General features: G+C 44.7%; 1 protein-coding gene across 2 annotated transcripts in view; it reads right to left on the bottom strand.

Annotated features, from left to right (window-relative positions):
* PRIMA1 (proline rich membrane anchor 1) overlaps window positions 1–21,179 on the bottom strand; it is a 49,853-nt gene extending 28,674 nt beyond the window's left edge. The window contains exons 1-2 of one of the 2 annotated variants that reach the window (XM_059850206.1): window positions 20,960–21,179; window positions 14,611–14,761 (exon numbers count right to left, since the gene is read on the bottom strand). In XM_059850206.1, the coding sequence (XP_059706189.1) occupies window positions 14,611–14,761; window positions 20,960–21,052 (244 nt within the window). In that variant the 5' untranslated portion in view covers window positions 21,053–21,179. The remainder of the gene's footprint in view (window positions 1–14,610; window positions 14,762–20,959) is intronic. The other variant, XM_059850205.1, reaches the window with a different exon arrangement.
* Window positions 21,180–21,388: the final 209 nt, after the last annotated feature.

The raw sequence follows: 21,388 nt of genomic DNA on the forward strand, positions 1-21,388 counted from the left end.
CAGCTCTTACACTGTAGATACTGTTATTCTACACTCTCAGTTGCCTCATCTTAGTTTTCTCCTCCTTTCTAAAAACACTTCTCTTCTGAAACAAGAAACACACACAGTTTTGTGCTTAGTTTTGGGAAGACTAGGGTGTTCAGGAGGTGAAGGAAAGGGGTAGTTCTGCAGGGATTTTCTGAAGGTCACAGGCACAAGAGGAGGGCATGGCTTATTGCAAGAAACAGAACTGGAACTGCAGGTGAAAAAACCTGAGCATGGATAGTCAGTAAGGAAGAGAGCAGCTGGGTGGGGGAGGTTAAGTGTGATGCTCAAGATCTAAGCTTTAGGAGTTATTGAACCGGCACACATTTAGGTTTGGGCTTAGCAATAGATTTCACTAAAGCTCCGTGTTACTGTGCTTTCTTGGTAGGTGTCATGCAGCTGCTTTTCCTTGCCCGATTTGGGATTCTTATAGAAAAAGAAGATATAGTTAGGACCAAAATAAAATAATAATAGGTAAAAATATTAGTTGGCCAGACATAAGTAAAGCACATTGTGGGGAAGTGGCTTGTGCAAACTCATTGCACCTCAGTGAGAAAGCCAGAGAAACAAAATGTCTTTTGACTCCTGGCCAGTCCTCCCCTCTGGATTGTATTTCCTCTTCTTTGGGAGTAAACACAAACAACTGATTTGGCTAAGACTACATTACAGGGGTGGAAACAGCAAACTCCCTCTCTGACTTCCCAGGCAGGCGCCCAATCTCTGCCCCAAGCCAGCACAGCGACACCATGCCCAGCAGGTCATTGCAGCCAAGCCCTATGGACAGAAACAAGGCAGGATCCCACAGGATGCCCTGGAATGGCTGACACTGAGCTTGTGGGACAACCTGTCTTGGTTTTGTACAATTGCAGAGGGAGACTAGAGACAGAACAGTTCAGAGTTCTACATACATATGGAAATATGGCAATCCATAGAGCAGAGCAGTCAAAGGATTGTCAGACCAAGTAGGGAGGAAAAGTCTGTGCTCCTAATGATTAACAGGCTGAGGGCCAGACCTGCCTGCCTTAATCCTATTAGGTTGTTGGTGAAGCTGATGGGACCCACCAGAGCTGAGGAACCCGTCAAATAGGGGCAAAACATGCTTTCAGCTGCTGAGGTCTTTTGGAGGAGAGCAGGGTTAGAGAGCACACAGGGAGAATCTGTTCCCTAAAGCATGATCTGGAGAAGCAGTAGCATTTATAGACCTTGTGGTAAAAAGGCTTTTAAGGAGATTACATCATAGCTAGCTTCTGTGTTAATACTCAGCTCTGGCACTTATCTTTACAATGCATGCTCACATCAGCCAGTGCCCTCTGATCTGACTTTGTCTGGTGTTTTTCTAACCAGCAGTCTCCCCATGAGACGCTGCTTTTCACTCCCCATCTGATTCTCTCTCAACATAAAGGATGAATTGTTTCTAGCCTGATTGAATCACACCCTGTCTCTCTCTGTCCTGAGCAAATGAGAACTGGAGCCTGTGCCTTGCAAGGAAACCTCCTCCTTGCAGCAGCACAAGCGTTTGGGGGAGCCTCACGGGCATGGTCCCATCGTCCGCTCTCCACAGCCTGGTCACTGCCAGGCTGGGCAGCACCAAGAGAGTCCTCATGACAGCCCCAGGTATCCTAAGTGCTGCCCCTCCATGGGAGCCATCGCTGAGGTGAGCCCTGCCAGACTTGGTGGCCTGTTTGCTGAAATGGAGGAGATGTCCATCAGATTAGTGGGTATCTGGTGCCCCTAAGAAACAGGTCACAAGTGCCAAAGCATTTGCTGTTATATTAGTACCCTGGCATTTGTTTTAGAAGGTAACCTGGTTTCCAGAGGTTCTTAGCACTCTGAGAACCAGGATGCTTTAAATTGGGTATAAAGATATACAACCTTAAGTTCAATTTTTTGCATTTCATGCTACAGGCTTTAACCTCTCTGTACTTAGGCACCATGTCACTGCAGCAGACAGAACTTCCCCTCAGGAGGTGGGTTCCAGGCTCAGTTCTCCTCCTTGCTCACTGGGTGATTTTGGGACAATTTCCACTCCAGCCTTGTTTCTCCTTCTCTGGGATAGGAACAGTAGCTCCAGCTTTCTAAATGGTTGCAAGGTGTAGGGATAAAATGTGTAACATAAGGCTGCATGTCAGCACTGTTGCTATTTCTTTCCCAATTCTTTAATAGAACAGACTTATAAGTACCCATTTATAAGTACTTAATCTATATTTCTACAAGAACTAGCTGTAATTACCTGACCTTCCCGTCAACCACCAATTCAAGGAAACACAGCAGCAAGGCCAGAACAGCAGGGCACAACACTGACCTGGAGACAGTAATTCTCAGTTCTTTTGAACAGAGGCACCACTGAGAGACAGAGATGTGCCAGTACCACCCACTTCATTGCACAAACACTCTCCAGCTCTTCAGTGGCAACTGATGTGCACAGGCATTTTATGAGCACTTGCAAATCTTCAGTGAGGAAAGATCAGTGCTGAACACAATCTGCTTGTCCTGCCAAACTGTGTGACCCCATCATGTTACAGTGATGAAAGTGAAAAAGCATACAGAAAAAAAGAGGCCTAAAAACACTGGATCTTCATGCTAAATCTGCCATTTCAGCACACTTGGGCTTATTTCCATTAACAAGCACACACACACACACACATGCACACAGACATGCACAGAAATATCTGGGGCTGTTTAGCCTGGAGAAAATGAGGCCAGGGGAGACCTCACTACTCTCTACAATTGCCTGAGAGGAGTTGTAGCCAGCTGAGGGTCAGTCTCTTCTCTCAGGCAATCAGCCATAAGACAAGAGGAACAGTCTTAAGCTGAACAAGGGGAGGTTTAGGTTGCACATTAGGAAGAAGTTCTTTAAAAGAAGTGTGATTGGGCATCGGAATGGCCTGCCCAGGAAGGTGGTGGAATCACCATCCCTGGAGGTGTTTAAGGAGAGACTGGACATGGCTCTTAGTGCCATGGTATGGTTGACAAGGCGGTGTTTGGCCGTAGGTTGGACTTGATGATCTCAGAGATCTTTTCCAATCGAAATGATTCTGTGACTCTGTGAGTAACTTCAGCATGGGTAGGAAGAAGTTTGCTTCTGGGAATCGGATACGTGGAGACTTCTTCAAGCTGCCAGGGAAAAGGACTATCTTTGCTTGCAGGATTATGGCACCGTGCCCTGAGCCATTTAACATCAAACAAAAGTAGGAACCAGTGAAAGAAATAAAGGGTTGCTTCCAAACTGGAACTCACTAGGTAGAGGACATGCATTTTCCCACCTCAATCCCATAGCCAATATCACCTCCCAGGTCCACTGCAGTAAAATAGGTATAAAAAGAAATGAGTCTTCCAGACAGTTTCTCCCCCAATCTACCTGTCTTGCTTTCAGGCTTTTTCAGTGGCTGTTTTAGGGCAGATGATGGGCTCATCATCAGTACCTGGAATTTCTGGGAGAAATAGGCTCCTTTGTGGTGCAGTGCAACTGCAGAGGGCAGCTCATAGGGAAGCAACTGCCAAAGAGCAAAGACACGAAATAGAAAACTTGCCTCATCCTCCCTTGTGACCTGATGGCCACCACTCACCTCAGATGAACAGTGAGGAAGTGATTAGTAAACAGTTAACAGATTAGTAAACAGTAAACATCAGTGAAGAGCTGTCCAGTCCAAAATAAGGTGGGTTGGACCATGGCTTGGGACACTTGCTGAGAGCTAAGTGGCTTGGAGAGCTTATTCAGCATCTATTTAAGTTTTTAGGTGATAAAAGCCCTTAAAAAACTAGCCCCTGTTGCAAGTAGTCGCTACTGCACTGCCCCCAGGCTTTACACAGGCCTTACCTGAGGCTTCCACTATGCCTCAGGTACCCTTGGATGAAATCCATGCCCCAACAGGTGCCATGAAGGCAGCTTCTGGTGAGCCTGTTAAGGTTCTGCGGTAGTGGCAGTTGTATGGACTCTATAAGCTCATATAGTGAGCATTCCCAGGTTGTTAATTCCCTTATCTGCTGAGATACTCTCCTTTTCAGGGCTTTGCTGGAGCTGTATCATCATTGGCAGAGGAGTAATAGGACAAGCCATAGAGCTGGTTTTTAGTGTGGGTTCATGTCCAGCCCCTCAGGCTGCCTCCTTTCATTCATTACTGCATGGTGATGGTGATTATTCTCTCCTCTGCAGGTGCTGCATCTCAGCCCTGGCACAGCCCTCACTGTGTGATGGTACAGCCTCCTATTCCTTGGGACAGGACACAGCTGATCAATTCGATAACAATTACCATTACTTTTGAGCCTAATAATAATAATAATAATAATAATAATCTTCAGTGCTTGACACCTACTAGTCTCAAACACAAAGTTTACAAGGATGAAAACATTATCTCTGTTTCAGATGTGGTAACTCTGGGTGTCTGATATTGTAGTTGACTGTTGAGATCTCCCAGCAAGTTGGTGGCAGAGGGAGAAGCAGTGCCCTGGACTCTCTTTTCACCATTCCCTGGAGGGTGGGCAAGATGTCTCCTTTGAAGGAGTCACAGTATGTTACCCTGAGACCTTTTGAAAGCTTATCAGTCTTTCAGCTCTTACACTGAACAGACCTTCCAAGGAGGGATGATAGAGGCTGAAATTCAAGCAGCAGAGACGTGATTTCAGGAGTCTACACTCTTACAGTGATGACCAGTCTTTCACCAGCAAATGATTAATGAGGTACCTCAGGGCTGGCAGATTTCATCTCACAGAAGGATGACAGATTTTCTTGGTATAATGTTTTATATACAGATTGAATTAAAGTCCACATTTGTACAACTTCTTAGAGTTCAACAGTATTCCCATGAGTGGTGCCATCAGTCACAACCTATGCAAAGTGAACAAAATCCAGTGCTACTGGTATTAAGGCATTAACTTGTAGATCCTTAACAGCTTTTTCAAGAGCTTGAGAACCTCTAGGTAATAGCAAAGATTAGACAAACCTCACGTCTTAGTGCTGACACTTTCTCAAAATTAGCACCTTCAGGGAAGTCTGAGACAAAACCAACTGCAGACTGAATTTCCTAAAACAGACTGTGGAAGACTTGGAAATACTCTGCATATTTTCCTAATGTGCTAATAGGACAGTTCCTAAGGTACTGGTTTGTGTCCATCTCTGAAAAATAAATGGTTTGCCTGCTGGGCACCCCACTATATGATCAAAGTGACTATAACAGACACTTTAGATTGTTAAGTGCAGATGGCTCTAAAGAGTTCACTTTACAAAGAAAGCCATTTTGTAAGTCATTTGTCTAAGTTTTAGGGAACAGCCAGCTGACTGTGTAGCTGATACTTCTGTTGATGTATGGCATCTATATAAACATAATGCTCCTATTTGCTATTATGTGGTTTATTCCTTGTATCACTTCAATAACTCAGTTATTGCTGGAATTAAGGGCTACTTAAAAAAGGATCACTTAAAAGTGTCCCTTAAGAGATCAATGAATAATTCCCACACCTACTGCTCCTAAGTTCCTTTTCCAAATTGTATTCAGATTCAACTTAAGGGAAATTAAATTCATGACCCACCCAGGATAAAATGGATCTGAAATGTAAAAGGCCTTCCAAACCAGGTGTAAATGTAATTCTAATATAAGTAAAATTACATTTATCAACTACTAATTTTTCATGCAGTTTCCATAAAATACAGAACACTTAAAAAGGCAATTGCATCACATTAACAGATCGAGGCATTTCACTGTGCCAAATGCCCTCATATGAAGTCCTCAATCACCACTCAGTATCTTTGGAACTCCTGGAAAGCTAAAAGACAAGGCACAGGTATCTTTACAGTCACAAAGGCAAGCAAATTGGTTACAGGTTGCTACTGCACTGCCCCCAGGCTTTACACAGTGCCTGCTGAACCCACAGCAGTGGGAAGCCCCCATGTACGGTGATGCCCTGAAAAGCTGAGGCAGAGCACTTGCACCTTGCCAAACTGAAACAAGAGTTAAACCCAACCCTCCCTGTGCTCCACTGATAGTTATTTCCTTTGATAATGGCTATGAAACAAAAATATGCATCACTTTCACAAGGAAAGGAAAATGTCCAGGGATGATTCAAGAGAATCTGCTCCGTTGGTAAAAGTCCAGTTTAATAGCAGCATTTGTCAAGGAACAGATCTTTGTCTAAAATTATTTCTAACCAATGAACTGATGAAATACCAGTTCGATTTAAAAGACACTTCAAAATAATAAAATAAGTCATTTAAACAGCCATTAGGGATCCACAATTTGCTGCTATATTTATGTAGTTATAATGCAATATGATTTACTAGTGGAAGGGTTAAATTAACTTGCATAATTATTAATAACAGATTTTGGCAGCAGCATCAGTTATTAGCTGATACTCATACTATATTAACGGACACTGTGTCCTCACTTTGGGATAACATCCCAAATTTCCAGACTACTGCTTCCTTGACCTGTTACAGTGATTTAAATATTACCCTTAAGCTGCAATTACACAAGCAGGGCAACACCTTTATACCCTGTTCATAACAATACAATGCACAAAACCCTTACAAGAACATATTTCTTCAGGTCTGCTTTCCCAGGGTCAGCTGCTTAGCCCTTCCTTCTGGAACAGCTTGTGCCAATTAAGCATTTACTTCTGACTTGTCAAGATGAGGCACAACTCCTTCTGCCAGGAGCAGGTGAACCTACTATTACTTGTAAATCAGCAGCCTCTGACTCATCAGTAACTTCACTGAAGATTTGTTATCTTCTTAATCAGTGAAATGGTAGGCATGTACAAATGGACTGCCATCCACAGAAGGAATTAATGTCTTCAGCTTAGCCAACTCCTTCTGCTTAAAAAAAAAAATCAAGATGTTGGAGTATGCATCTCAGAGCAGAAAGGACTGTTCTATTGCAGAACCAGTTTAATATGTGATGGTTCTTTTTAAAAATTAGAGAATGCTTTTAATCTATAGACAACAGAACTCCCACTGATTCGTGCACTGCAAAATCTGGCCTGAGGCTCTTACTTTTAAATACTTCAAAATGCATTTTCAAGAGAGAGGATTTTTCCATTATATCAATTTATTACTGTATGAAAAATTCAAAACAAATATGCAAGGTCCCAGAGCAGGGGAGATAGTCATCACTTGCCTAAATAACAATTAGACTTGGCAAAACGTTTCAGAATTTATTGTGATGAAAAACTCTGAAATGGGAAAGTACTGGAAGCTGTGAGTGACCATCTGGTCTTACCAGTGCCTCAAACAGAAAGAGATTTTACAACTCAGTATGAGGAGATGTTAGGTGAAAAAGTGACAGCAAATCCTATCATGAAGGTGTTAGTATGAACCTTTCCAGTCTTACCTGCTTTCTCATCACTAATCCTGCTCTTCAGATTTGATATAACATCTTAGATGCTCAAACTATTTCAAATTTTGTATTTGATTGCTGCTTAAGGTATATCTTCACCATAAATAATTCTCTCATTTTAACTGAGAGGTGAGGACTTGTAACTTTTATTCCTACACCAGAAATAACTGTGCTTAATGGAAAAAAAGGGCAGGATTTTGAATTCTATGTGTCTTTGGTGACAAAATCAAGAGCCTGCAATTTGAGACAGAAAATCCAATCACTGCATTTATGATTTAGATGGGTGAATTCTGCTTAATCCAGTCTTGGATGCTTAATGATTTGGTTCACTTCAAGAGTGAAGGTAGTGTCTGTGATGTGAAAACAACTTGATGGGGACTTGGACTAGACTCTACTTCTGCCATCCTTCATGGCTCCAAGCTGTGGGCTCTGAGTTCAATTTAGATTTGAAAGTCTCCAAATCCTACAGCCAGTTCTGAGAGTCACATTCCTCCAGTAACACAAAAGTGTATGTGGGAGATGACAAGAATTGAATTTTGGTTTTGCTTTGTAAATTATGAACAATGCTCTCACACAAGACTGCAATTCACAGTATGACAGCTGTGTTACCAAAACTGGAAGGGCTTCCCTGTTTCAGCATTCTGTTTGCATTTTAAAAAAGTCACTGTCTAGACCAGACTTAATCTCACAGTAGCAGTCACTACTGTAAATGTCTTCATGCAGGAACCAATGTGTCCCCTGCCACTTTGGGGCCACTGCAGTTCTCTGCTGTTCAGGTTTGGTAGTCACTATGTTGTATGCAGGATGGAGGGAAATGTCTTCTCCATATTATAAAACAAACCTAGCCCTGCCTGTTTGCTAACAATTCCTTTGGGCATCACTTGGGAGAAATCCACCCAAGATTCCTCTAATATGTCCAAATATCTCAAAGCTACTCTGAACAAGTCTTTCAGGCAGAAGGGCAGTAGATGAAGGGTGGTCCTGCCAGCTGAGCACTTAGGGCCAGCAGCTTTGCAGTGGGTGCTTGTAAAGATAGAGAGCCCTCACAAGATGAAATGCTTAACCAAAGGGAAATTAAACTCAGAGCTCTCTGAGGTGCTCAACTCCTGTTGCAGCAGCCTCCATCAGACTGAGCTGAGCTGACTATTGGGCATCTCATATTTGAAGACACGTCGTGGCCTCCAGGAAGGCTTCAATTCATTTTGCAATGACAGCTTTCCCTCCACTCCTGGGGGACAATCAGACCTCTGCCAAAGGCAAAAGTTCTTTAGGCATTGAGTAGGCAAACACATCTGCATCCAAGTACAAGAAATGTTGTGGTGAGCATCAGGACCATGCTCAGTTTTCCTGCTGGAATAGCGACATGGAGACAGTATTCTGCATAAGGTTCAAACTCATTCTTTGAATCCACACTGGATCACCTGTGCATTCTACCATCAGGATTTAGGACCAAGAAAATCCCAAGGAAAACCCATTTCTTATTCTTTTATGTCCTAGAGCCATACAATGTTTATTTCTACAACAAGTTATTGCTCTGAAAGGCTATTTTAACAATTAGCAACACATTTGAAAACTTTGGTTACTTGAAAACCTACACAAAGTTTAAGAAGTTCCAGACTATTCCTGTTCTTCAGATTCCTGCCTAATATACACACATTGTGACAGTCCAGAGATGAGTGGCATTCCACAGGGGATGGTATTAGGACTGGTGCTGTTTAACATCTGTGTCAGCAACACAGACAGTGGGATTGAGCCCATCTTCAACAAGGACCTGCACCCATGTTGGGGCCATCCTGAGTACAAACAAAATCTGTGAAGAGAATAGATGAAGAGCAGCACTGAGGTGAAAGACTTAGGGGTGCTGGTGGACAAGAAGTTTGACATGACCTGGCAATGTGTGCTCACAGCCCAGAAAGCCAAGTGTGTTCTGGGTGCAGCAACACAAGCGTGACCATCAGGTCAAAGGAAGGGGTTCTCCCCTCTACTCCACTCTCATGGGACCCCATCTGCTGTACCATGATCAGCTCTGGGCCCAGTATTAGGAGGATGTGGACTCACTCCAAGATGGGGGCATGAAGACAATCGGAAGGCTGGAGCACCTTTTCTGTGAGACCTTAGAGGTTCTTCTGTGAGGCTGAGAGACCTGGAGCAAACTCCAGGGAGACCTTATAGCAGCATTCAGTACCTGAAGAGAGCCTACAAAAAAGCTGGAGAGGGACATTTCACAAAGGCATGTATGGCAAAGGACAAGGGGTAATGGATTTAAGCTGGAAGAACATAAATTTAATTAGATGTTAGGGAGAAATTCTGTACTCTGTGGGTGGTGACGTACTGGAACAGGTTGTCCAGAAATGTTCAAGGAACACTTCCCCATCCCTGGAAGTGTTCAATGCCTGTTTGGATGGGGCTTTGAGGAACCTGGTCTAGGGGAAGGCATCACTGCCCATGGCAGGGGGGTGAAACTAGATGATATTTATGGTCCCTCTTAACCTGAACCATTTCATGTATCTACGATCTGTCCCCAAAGATCTGAATGCCCTCAGCTTTCCTACTTGCACTAAAGGGACCCTACATACTTTCTGAAATTAGGTTGTACATCTGAGCTTACATAGCTGCCAAAAGGCTTCACCCTTCTTGTGGTTGGTCATTTTTATTTTGGCATTTTCACCAGTCCAAATAATTACTTAATTAGATGCTCTGTCTCCAGAGATAAAGATTTCACTCTGAAAAACAAAATTATACAATTACACCATGGAGATTAGTGTCCTCTGCAGTGATGTCATTCACTTTGGCTTTGCACTGACATGATTGTGCTTGATCTCAGCTGACAGCTCAGGGCAAACTTCCACTAAGGTCAGGACCTGTAAAGACTTCACTGTTCACCTATGTGCCAGCATCCAACCACCAGAGACTGGTTCATGTATCCAGACTGAGCTTAAGTTTCCTCCTCTAAATTTTGACTGAAGCAATGTTTGAATGAACACTTCTTTCATCCAGAGAGCAGATGGCAATACCATGGACTCCTTGACCAATATAGGAGAAAGGTAAAGCAGAGACAGCAAATGTTGCTCACCAACAAGTGAGTAGTACAGGCAAGAACATCCTTTCTCTTCCTTGTACCATTTCAAAGAAGTCACTTCTGATATTTTTTTTAATAAGACCTCACACAGGTTAAAACTGATACTGACTACTGTGTATATCTAGCTCTAACCCCTTCTCCCTTTCCTATTTTGAAAGCCTGGCTTTTACTTCCAGACAAAGTCCTTTCTTCTTTGCAATGCCCCTGGAGAAACCTGCATGCTCATGGAGTATTTAGGGGTTGACAACAGCAGTTTTTCAGATTTTTAAGGGTCAACATCATTTGAACTAGCTTAATCTCATGGGCCTGTGAAGCTGGGTTGGAAATGCTGCCTAAACAAGTATTCCATCCACCTTGTCTTAGTCTTGGCTGAAATCCAGAGACAAGGAGAAAAGCAGATGGAGAGAAAAAGACACAGTTAATTAAAGGCCAGGTTCTGAGCATCTCTATTGCCTTCAGGTCATTACAGACATATCTAGGGAACACACTCAATTTTATTGAAAGTTCCTTCTTCCTTTGCTGTCAGCATCTAAGTTTAGTTGGCCTTAGGCCTCTTAGAGCCTCATGAGTTTTCTCTTCACTTCATCAATGAGCAGTTTTCTAGGCATGGGTTAAAGAGCAGGCTGCTGCTTGCATAAGGGGAGTTACTCTGGAAACATCGATGTGCCAAACTGTCTGCAGGAGCTGCCACGGGCTCAGGGACCATGTCTCCTGACAGTCCCCACCATCACACAGTCCCCACCATCCTAGTTACTTCTAGCATGGGCTGGAGTCCCTCTCCTCAGCCCCTTGGTAAGGTCCACATCTACATCTGTATCAAATCAGACAACAGTATCTCAATGGGATGGCAAATAGCTGCACCTGAAATGAAGCTCAGGAAAGTCAAAGCTCAAACAGCCCATGTGTCCCACTTTGCAGAGAAAGGTGCAGGTGAACCAGCAATAGTGAGAGACCCAGCATGCACAAGGAGCAGCATGGCTGATGGCAGATCATTAGGTTCTGTAAGGCAGATGGGTTCCCAGGAGGGGGCACAGGGTTATTTATGCTGCCATGATGGAATTGGCTGCAGAGCAGAGGCAGTGAAGGCAAGATCAGGGGTGGGATGGGGCACCATAAATGCAAGTGGTCCATGTGAAGGAGTTAGAAATGTGGGGAAAGGAGACCTGGGGTCATCCCTGAAGGAGGACAAAAGCACTCTATTTCATTTCCTATATTCATATAGTTTCATTCATTTATTCAGTGCCTACTTAGGATGTACAAAAACCCTCCCCATACATTCTTAATGTAAGTACCCAACTCTAAGAAGGAGGTGTCTCCTAAACCAGGGAAAGCTGGTGCTCCTAACACTGCTTGGGGTTTTAGACTGCCTGCTAAGCTGCGTGATTCTACTAATTTTCTCCAGAGGGAATTAGGTTATTTCCCCTCAGAGTAAACACAGCATTTTCCAGCCATTATATGTGAATTCTAGGATTCTCTGCATTTAATAGATTTTGTATAAACCTATGTGCAGGAAGCAGAGCTAAAGATTTGTTGCTGGATCAACCTGTCAATACTGAAGTGTCTAAAGAGACACTAAATGTACTATAATTGTTCCTTAAAGTCCTCAAAGCACAATAAAAGCCTTTCAGGGAGTGATTCAGCTGCTCACAAACAGTTATGCAGTGCCATCCCATATAACCAAGTAGGGTTTGTAAAATAATCAGGTGGGACTTATAGAGAGGACACCTCAGAGGGTTCTCTGATTTTCCACAACAGCATCTTGAGGCCCCGTCAAAGAGCACTAGATGCTTCATATAGCAGACAACTGAATTGTCAGTGTCTATAGTGACTGGAGAGAGAGGACTTTTGCATCTATCAGCTTTAACTACCCAGCCCAAACCGTGGTAGCTGCTTTAGAGTTGATCTAAATCTCCAGCAACATTCATTTTGATTGCAGAGAGTTTTTAAGGACAGTACCTAGCAGACTGAAGCCTTTTGTGACTCAAAGCTCTGAAAGCAATTGAAGCATTTTTATGTAGTGCCTCATGACACAGACACTGTACCTTGTAAAGGTAAAAAACTTGCAGCTCCTGGTCTGCTGTTTTTTTGCAGATGTCTTTCCAGTACTAAACTTTATTCACTTAGCAAGTTCAAAGTGCAAATCTAGCATCAACCATTTCACAATAGCTTTTGGCTCTTTCTTTTCCTCTCCTCTGAATACCATTTAAAAGCAGTGTCTGTAACATCAATATTTAACCACAAGGCTTGTTGTTCCCCCAAGGAAGTGGATTGCTGTACACATGGACTAAATCACAGTGCCTAGACAGCTGATGATAATGAAAGCATCATTCAAGATGAGACATTTGATTGCTACTCTAAAGCTTACCAGTGAAAGAAATGTGTAATCTCTTTTTTTCATTGTATTTGAAATGAAACCACTTGCTTAAGTATTAGTCATCTGGATTTATATAGCTCATTTTCAGAACTGTGTTAGCACCTGGCAATCCAGCCTGGAAAGCATCAGGCTATCCCAGTCACAGGCCCATTAGATCTCTTCTTCTTTCTGCAATGTGTGACAGACTTCTTTTTTTTCTGACATGATTTACTTCCCACTTGACAGGGGACAAATCCATGCACTCAGAGCAGCTGCCTGATGGAGGGGAAGCAGCCTGGCAGTGGTGCTCCCTTCCCAGTACAGCTGGTCAGCAGGGCTGGTCCCTGTGCCAGCACTCTGCCACATCTCATCCCCCTCAGGGTAACAGGGTACCCCAGGCACAAGAAAAGAGAGTGAAAAAGTACTTTATTTTCTGGCTGTGATACAAAGATCAAGGTAATTTTCCATATTACTGCCCATGACATTTTCCTGAATATTGAAAGAGATTTTTCCTGGTATAAAAACTATCCCTCTCTGCTTTCCCAGCTGTCTTTGTACTTCCTTTCCCAAGTGTTTCACTGTTGGTTTTTCTCCGCCTTTGCCTTAATTTTCTGCAGTGTAGCACAAGTACAAAGCATGCTCCTGGCAGAAAAGACACTGAAAAATTCTGCCTGTCCTCTGCCTGACTACAAGCTATGCAGAAGCCTTCTTCATGTCTTCTGCACATCTGGAGATGCTGCTGATAAAGACAAACAGCCAGATGATGATACCTAATGATTTATTTTTCCTTGGGGGAAATGCTGAGGATACTGGATACACTTTGCAACAGTGCTCCCAGGAGAGTTTATATAAGCAGGGAGAAGAATTAATAGGCAGCCTTATAGGGAGAGATGAATTTATGTAAATGCATAAGCATTAAGGAGATTTACTGGAACACCAAACTCCGGGGACCCAGTCTGTGTCTCTGAACCCAGTGGGTGCAGTAGAACCAGGAAGGTCTCTCCCACAGTGCAGGGACCATGGGGACAGATATCACTCTCCAGAAATTATCTGTATGTCAGGGATCACAGGAACACTGATGTGGAAAGCAGCTGCAGAGCTAGCCAGCAGGAACTGAAGGCACCGGGTGTGCTGGGCATGGGGATGTATGGCTGGAAATAAGGAGGAGCTTGGATGCACTGGGTAAGGCTTGAGAGCACTGATTTGTATGAAGAGAAAGAGAAAGAGATGAGTCTTAGCCTGCATGTGCATAAGTGGGAAAACTGATCACTTGCCATTGACTCCTGACATGCCTCCTATTTTTGTAACACTTGTAAGCAATTTAAACCAGTGAGCCTGAGTCACTGCTATGGTAAACTGCAGTGCTCCAGTGTCTTGTCAACAGTCAAACATACTGAATGGTCTAGACAGAGTGCTTGGATTTTTGTCTGCTTATAAATTAATTTGCCTGGGAGCACCCAGACCTTCAAGCTGCACACCTGGCAAAAAAGGAGGTCATGCCACTCAAGGGGCAGCACAGCACTTTGTGTCTGTAGGAAAGCATTTCCCAGGGCTAGGGGATTAGGGAACTGTTTAAAACCAGGGAATCATATATAACACAATGAAAGGGGGGAATTTCTCTGGCTTTCCTCCAAAGCCAAGCATTATTCATTGATCAGAAAACAGATCTCCATCTCTACGGAGAACATTTCTTCTTCCATTTGCTAAGTGGAAAATGACAAATGAGCTAGCTGTGCCCTTTCCCACATCCTTTCTGCTGTCTGTCCAGGTGTCCCCGTTGCTTTGCCCTCCTTCAGCACACCACAGCAGTATCAGCAGCTACTTACTTGGCACCGCCAGCAACCTTGGGGGCGGTGGAGGTGGAGGAGGAGGTGGTAACAGTGGAGGTGGCCTGCACTGGCAAATTTCCTGGCAGCTCTCTGTAAATTTCTCTGCTACAGGCTTGGAGCATGACTTCTGGGGCTCACCCTGAGTGATCTGTGAAGAAACAAGTCATTGCATGAGCAGCAGAACAGTGAAAACTGATGAATGTGTTTTTTAGACTTGAGTACCTGAGTGACACCTCAGACCTGTAGCGAGAACTGAGCTAAAGTTCCTAAGATGTCCCCTCCCTACATGGTCCCTATTTTTAATATTTCTTTTATTTAACACAATATCTTCAAGAACTCCTTCCCTCTGTCAAATTTGGTTGAGATTGGCCAGCTGGTTTCTGAGTTATTATGGGGTAAGGAGAAGGCAGGCAGCGGCAGACAATACGATTGCATAAGCCTTCTTTCCTTAGGAAAGCCATCTAGCAGCATGCATTATTCACAGGGTCATTGCTGCAAGCCAAAGAGAGCTAATAAAAATTACAAGACAGTTAGGGTCAGGATTATGTTCATTTTCCTTAAGGCAGAACTGAGAGCCAGAGGACATCCCTCCTCTGCTTTGCCAGCCTCACTTGGAATTTCAGAGAGCATTTCACAAGGTGTTTCACTTCGTGCCAAGAGGGGAGGCTACCTGCATTTTAATCATCTGTGGACCACAGCAATGACATGGTTTAAATGGAAATGCCACATTGTAGCCTCCTGTGAGATGCAGAGCTGGCTAATAACAAAAGTGAAGATGAGACATTGCAGAACCCAAGCATAAGCATCACTTGGCCATGAGCAATGATTTAGCCAGTACTGGTATACAATATATTCAGTAGCTTGATCTAGTCACGACAAGGACTATTTATTAACAGCATATTTTTCTTATCATAGAAGTATTTACATAACTAGGGATTCAAGGAATATTCAGAAAAATTTGGTAGAATATAATGCTACAAAATGGAGTCAGTCCCCAATGAAAAGGAAATTTGCTGAGTATCACAGAAGCTTCTGAGAGGTGTTAGCTTCAGAGGTCTCTAAGCCAGCTCTTTCTGAATGACTTATACAGGATACAACTTTGAAGAGACAAAGCAGAGCCTAAAAGATTAATAAGCATGTTATCAACAAGCACTTTGAGTGTAAGTATTAGGAGACTGCCTGGGACAGACTTGTGTCCTGCTGAAGCTAAGGACAGTTATGCTAGCATATTTTCTTGTCGAGCTTGGTCTCAGGCGGGCTATTGTCCTAATAGTGTTGGCCTAACATCACCTTCTTTAATTAGCTTTTTTCCACAACACATTGGTCGTCACAAAGAAGATGTCTCATGCCATGCTCTCTGATCTGTTTTAGGCAGGCTTCTTCTGCATCTCTGGCAGGGTCACCCAGGGTTGCCTTCTCCCCACTTCTCTCTCCTGCCCAAGTTTTGCTTCCCTCCCCCTGCCAGCTCTGGGCACACAGTCTGTCTCCTCTCCCCTTTCAACCCTGGCCCCCAGCACGGCCAGCATGCCTCTTCCACTACCCTCAGCTGAGCACCAAGGGGGCTGCACTGCCCTGCAGGAAAGCTGTACACAGTCGTTTCATGTATTTCTGGCCAAAAAGAGAGACGTGGCTAATTAAAACAACATCAGCGCACAAAGGACGCGTTCACATGCATAGGAGGTTTCTAAATGCAGAAAGACGCATTACTCTGGCCTCAGGGAAATGGAGGTAGGGCTTTGTTGATTAAATATTATGGGGAGGGAGGAAAGAATAGAAAAGGCTACATGTAGCTAAGTTGGAAGGACGGCTCAGCACAGCATAAGGCAGAAGGCTCAGTTCTTTAAACAGCTTGTCTAGATCTATTACCAAACATAGGGAAAAACAAATTCAGCACAAGTGCTTTCCAACTTTCCCCTTCACCATCAGGTAACAGTAAGAGGATGGTTAAAGATCATCCCAGACAGCTTCCAGGAACTTACACAAACTGTCTGAACACTCTAATGAATCAAAGCGACTTGGCTGTGTAATCCCTCATGACTAGTAATAAATCTGTCAGCTAAGAAGGTTTATTTGTTTTTAAAGTAAGTGATCCCAGGCAGCAGAATATCCTCCATGCTGCTTCAGCTCTTCCAACACTGCTCACATGAGGGGTTGGGGTTCCAGGCATGTGCCCAAGAAGAGCCCAGTGAGAGAAGTGTCCTTCCCGTGCAGTGTGGGGGCATACCTGGGGTACCTCCTTGTTCAACAGGTGTGACCAGATTTCCCGTGCTGACAGAAGGAGGTGGGACAACACCTCTCCAGTGGTGTTGGCAGCTTATTAGGAAGCAGCTGTTAACTCCTAGCTACAGCCTGGGCCCTCAGTTATTGAATCCTGAGAGCTTAGTACAGTCTTGCAGGGGACAATGTGATGGCAGAAGATGGACACAAGGAAGAATAACATTGAGCAGACTTGGAGCCAGCTTCCTTTGCAGATCAGAAGCAGCTTTGCATATGCAAGTTTGAAGACAGTGCTGGTGTGGCAAAGCTACATTGACTTATTGCTCTAACTTAATATCAACCAGAAGCAAAAGCTTGCTCTGTCTTTTTTTAGAGCTATTGACTACTTTTAAATCCCTGGAGGCTCTCCTCCCTTAGGCTGGTAATAGAGTGTCCTCAGAAAATAGTGGATAATTTTCTCAATTACTTTGCAGACAAGATTAACACTATCATGGCCAGTCACTTTGCTGCACCTGCTCCTGTCTACTTTAAAAATATTATTTTAGGGGGGAAAACCCCAAGAAAATAAAAAAAAAGGGAAAAGTTGCTTTATTTCTCAATACTTTAGCCTGAACCTCTATAACAATTTCCCAAGATCATTTTTAAATAGTCAGGAAAGAACTGACATTTAAAAGCATGGGCTTTATCACCTATTTGTTTCCCTTCTCCTGTCACTGGGTGAAATGTGTGGTTGTTAGAAGACAGAAGTAGGAACATAAATATTACCTTGACGAGTTTGTCTTAAAGGCTTTGTTTTAAAAACAAGGATATTTTAAGTTGGTTGAAATCTGCCAAGAAAAGGAAAGACCCAAATCGAGGTTGAGGGCCTTGGGGAGGAGAGAAATAGCCAAGGACTGCAGCAAGAGGACAGAATAGTAACAGTAATATAAAGCAGCAGATAACAGTAGCAAGATAGAATCAGGAAAAAAAGGAAGGCATTGGCTCCTTTACAAGGAAAAAAAATTCCCCTGTTGATGCCTATTAGTCTTCTTATGAAAGAAATGAAGGCTATTACTTGTGTGTTCTAAAGGTAAGCAGAAAAAAAATCACTAGAAAATATGCTTTAGGGAACAATCTTGCTCTGGCAGGAGATGATGAAATAATACTCCATTGTTTCTTTCTTACTGCCTGCAATTGAAGGTAAACTGCCTTTACAGCATATGACAGGAAAAGTGCTTTGAAAGAGCCACACCTTTCTATGGCCGGGTCAACCAAAGGAATCTGGCCTCAAACTTTACTGCTTATTTGCTCTGGCAGACCCTACCATGGCCCCAGAATGGCTTTGGAAGACCTTTGCAGGTAAGGTGTAACTGGAAGCCCACCAGGCTGCCAAGCAGTTTGTGGCACAGAGGTTGCCTTGGCAAGGGATCATCTCTGGAGATGGATCCACAGGCTTGCTCCCTAGCTCTCCCAGCCATTCCTCTGGTGCTGAAGGTGCCATGAACAGCTTTTCTTGGCCTATCTGAAACTTGGTTGCTTGTTTGGCACGAGGCTTTCTTAACACACTGAGCAGTTGGCCGGTCTAGACTTTCAGCTGCCTGGACTTTCAGCTGCTGCATTTTTTCCTTGCTCTGAAAATATGTAGAGCTGACTTTATGGATTTGTGTATTTGATGTGAACGTGTTCTGCAAAAAGGAAAAATGTTTTAAAATACTTATGGAAATGAAAATCTGATCCGCAAATGTCCAGGGAAGAACAAACAGAAAGTGGTAAAAGGTGGTTTCCTTTTGCAGTCTCTGTTTCTGAAGTTTGTGCCTGTGGGATATTTCTCTTTAGTCCAAGATTTCTTTTAGAAACAGTGATGCTAGTCCTATTTTGCATACCATGGAAGAATAAATCTGCATGTGGTCAGAACTGTTTAGTATTTCAGTAGAGTCCCATGGGGTTGCAGCAGTCCACAAGCACGTTCTACAGAGTGGGATGGGAAAAGAGGATTAATGCAGTCCCTGGAGGGTGGCCTTCTTGTGACTTTCTTCAATCAGGTAAAACGAAGAAAGCTTTAACAGAAAAGTGCAGTTGACTGAAGGCACAGAGACCTCTAAAAGCCTGCTGATGTAGCAAGAGCTTTGTCTCTTGGTAGCAGTCTACAGAGATGAGATGAGATGAGATCTCAACACTGCTGCATAAATCCCAGGACAGCTCTGTGCAATTCACATCAGTTAATCCAGATCCATGTTTACAAAGCCAGAAAATATGTGTCCCTGCTATTTATCATGACCCTTTCTTCTCTTTTTTAAATTATGTCAAAAGCCTCTGACAGAATCATCCCTTCTCTCTTGTCACAGAACTGGCTACCATGCTAATAAGAAAAGATTGTGGGTTTTGTTTTGGTTTTGGTTTTAGCAAGACAAATGTTTCTCCTTTGATTAGCATCTGACTGATTCTTTTAAGTGTCTCAAGGCAGGACCTAAGGAGAAAAAGCCGAGGTGGGAGGGAAGACTATACCACACTAAGTCATTGTGGGGACAAATGCATGCAGAGGGGCTGGGGGATGTGAGTAAACATGCCTGCTGCTGGAGATGGAGCAGGGGCAGGGCAGCGACAGCACAGAAGTAGTCAAGGAGAGAATGGCTTGTGAGACTGAAGATAAGAGCAAGGATTATGATTCAACACGGGGAAGGGAATCATGGGAGGGGTTCAACCACGAAGGAATTTCAGCCACAGGAAGGATGGAAGGCTGGCATGCCAGTGAGCATTTCACACCTGCCCTTCCCATTGGAATCTGCTGATGGGATCCTGGTTTTGGGAAAACTGGAAAAAAGCAGGCTTAGTGTTTGTTCTTCCACAGAACAGCAAGCAATAGCACAAGTACAGCAGATGAATGGGTCATTCATCCAAATTACAAATTATTGCAAAGAAAGGCTACTGAGCTCCTTGGTTTTTGTATTTCTCAGAGCCTGTTTCAATTTTTATAATTGTAATTGTTTTAGAAAATGTAATTGTTTTAGGAAAATCGTTTTAGATCATGTGAATAGTTTGCCAGAAAGATGTTTATCCGAGGTTTTTTTTCTCCGCTCAATTGACTGATAGGGGAGAGGTTGCAGGAGGCATCTCTTTTCACCCAACTGTGCCTCCCTGAGGAATTTAGTTATAGTTTAACTTAAGATTAGCTACCTAAATACTTGAGGAGGACAGCAGGGAGGTAGCGCTGGCAGAAATTTTTATGACAGGACATTGCTTTAAAGGTTGTTTTTGTTGTATTTCTGTTCATTTTAATCCATAAGGAGCACAAATCCTCTTTGTCATTCATGGCAAGAGACAAGATGCTAAAACAAACAACATCTTTCTAATCTCTTGGGAGTCACTAAGTTTAGATCAGCGAGTAAAAGATGTGGAGTCTCCACTTTGTTTTTCCAAGAAAGAAACTGTAATTGGTCTGTTCTTGAACAGCACTTGGCTGGCTCATCAATCACTCCTCTGAAGACTTTTATTATAAATAAACTTTAAAATATCGAAGTGACGCATTTGAGATGAGCTTTGCTGCCGTTCTGATTCTCCAAACTGGATGGGCGCTCTCCCTCACCGTGTACCAATTTCTCCCAGTCTCTCTTGCTGGCCACCCACACTACAATCAAGGTCACACAACCCCACGGCGTCGGAGTTGGCAAAAGCTGATTCAGCCCTTTACCCAGAAAACCCTCAATTCAATTCGCAATCAATACAGAAAGCCCACGGCAAGGCGCGACCGCCGGGGCTCCGCTCCGCCGCTGCCTCTTTGCGTGCATCTTGCCACCTACAGCAAAATGCGCTTCCCAGCCCTCTGACCGCCGGCGCGCCGAAGAAAGTCAACTCCATCCTGCCGGGACCGAACACTCTCGGACCGAGTTCAGCGCTCCGAGGCTGGCACCGCCGCCCGTCCCGCACACCCGCCGTCCCGCAGCACCCAGCAAGGGGGGCCCACGCCGGGGACGGCAGCAGCTCTCCCGGCTTTGGGGCCGCCTGCGCGACCACCGCCCCGCCACGGCCTCCTCCCCGCAGTGCCGGGGATGCCGGGGGGGGCTCTGCCCGCGCCCCCGCTTTTCCCCCGCCCCCGCCCCGGCCCCGCCGCCCCCCGCGCCCTGCAGCTGCGAGCGGGCTCGGGCGGCCCTACCTGGAGGGATCCCCAAAGCGGGTGGAGGGCACAGTGCAGCAGCAGGGAGGGCCAGCAGTAGCGGAGCAGCCCCAGCAGCTGCCGGAGCAGCATCCCTCCTGGGCGGGCGGGCGGGGACGCGGGCTCCGGGCGACCTGGGGAGGGAGCAGAGCGAGCCGGCAGCAGAGGCGTTGGCTCGCACCCATCCCCGGAGCGCGACTGTCCCAACTTTAATTCTGGAGGGGAGGGAAGGCGGGAGGGAAGGAGGGGGGGGAGGGAGGCAGGGAGATGGGCGGGTGGGGAGGGGAAAGAGTGGTCGGGAAAACCCAGAGCCCTGCAAGTCCCGGCTCTCTCAGCGGGGAGACGCGCCTCCACCCCCGCCCTGCCCGCCTCCCTCCCCGCCCGCCCCGCCGGCTTCCCCTCCCTGGGATGCTCCGGCTGTCGCCGCCG

The sequence above is a fragment of the Haemorhous mexicanus genome, chromosome 6 (assembly GCF_027477595.1).
Source record: "Haemorhous mexicanus isolate bHaeMex1 chromosome 6, bHaeMex1.pri, whole genome shotgun sequence".
NCBI classification, from domain to species: Eukaryota; Metazoa; Chordata; class Aves; order Passeriformes; family Fringillidae; genus Haemorhous; species Haemorhous mexicanus.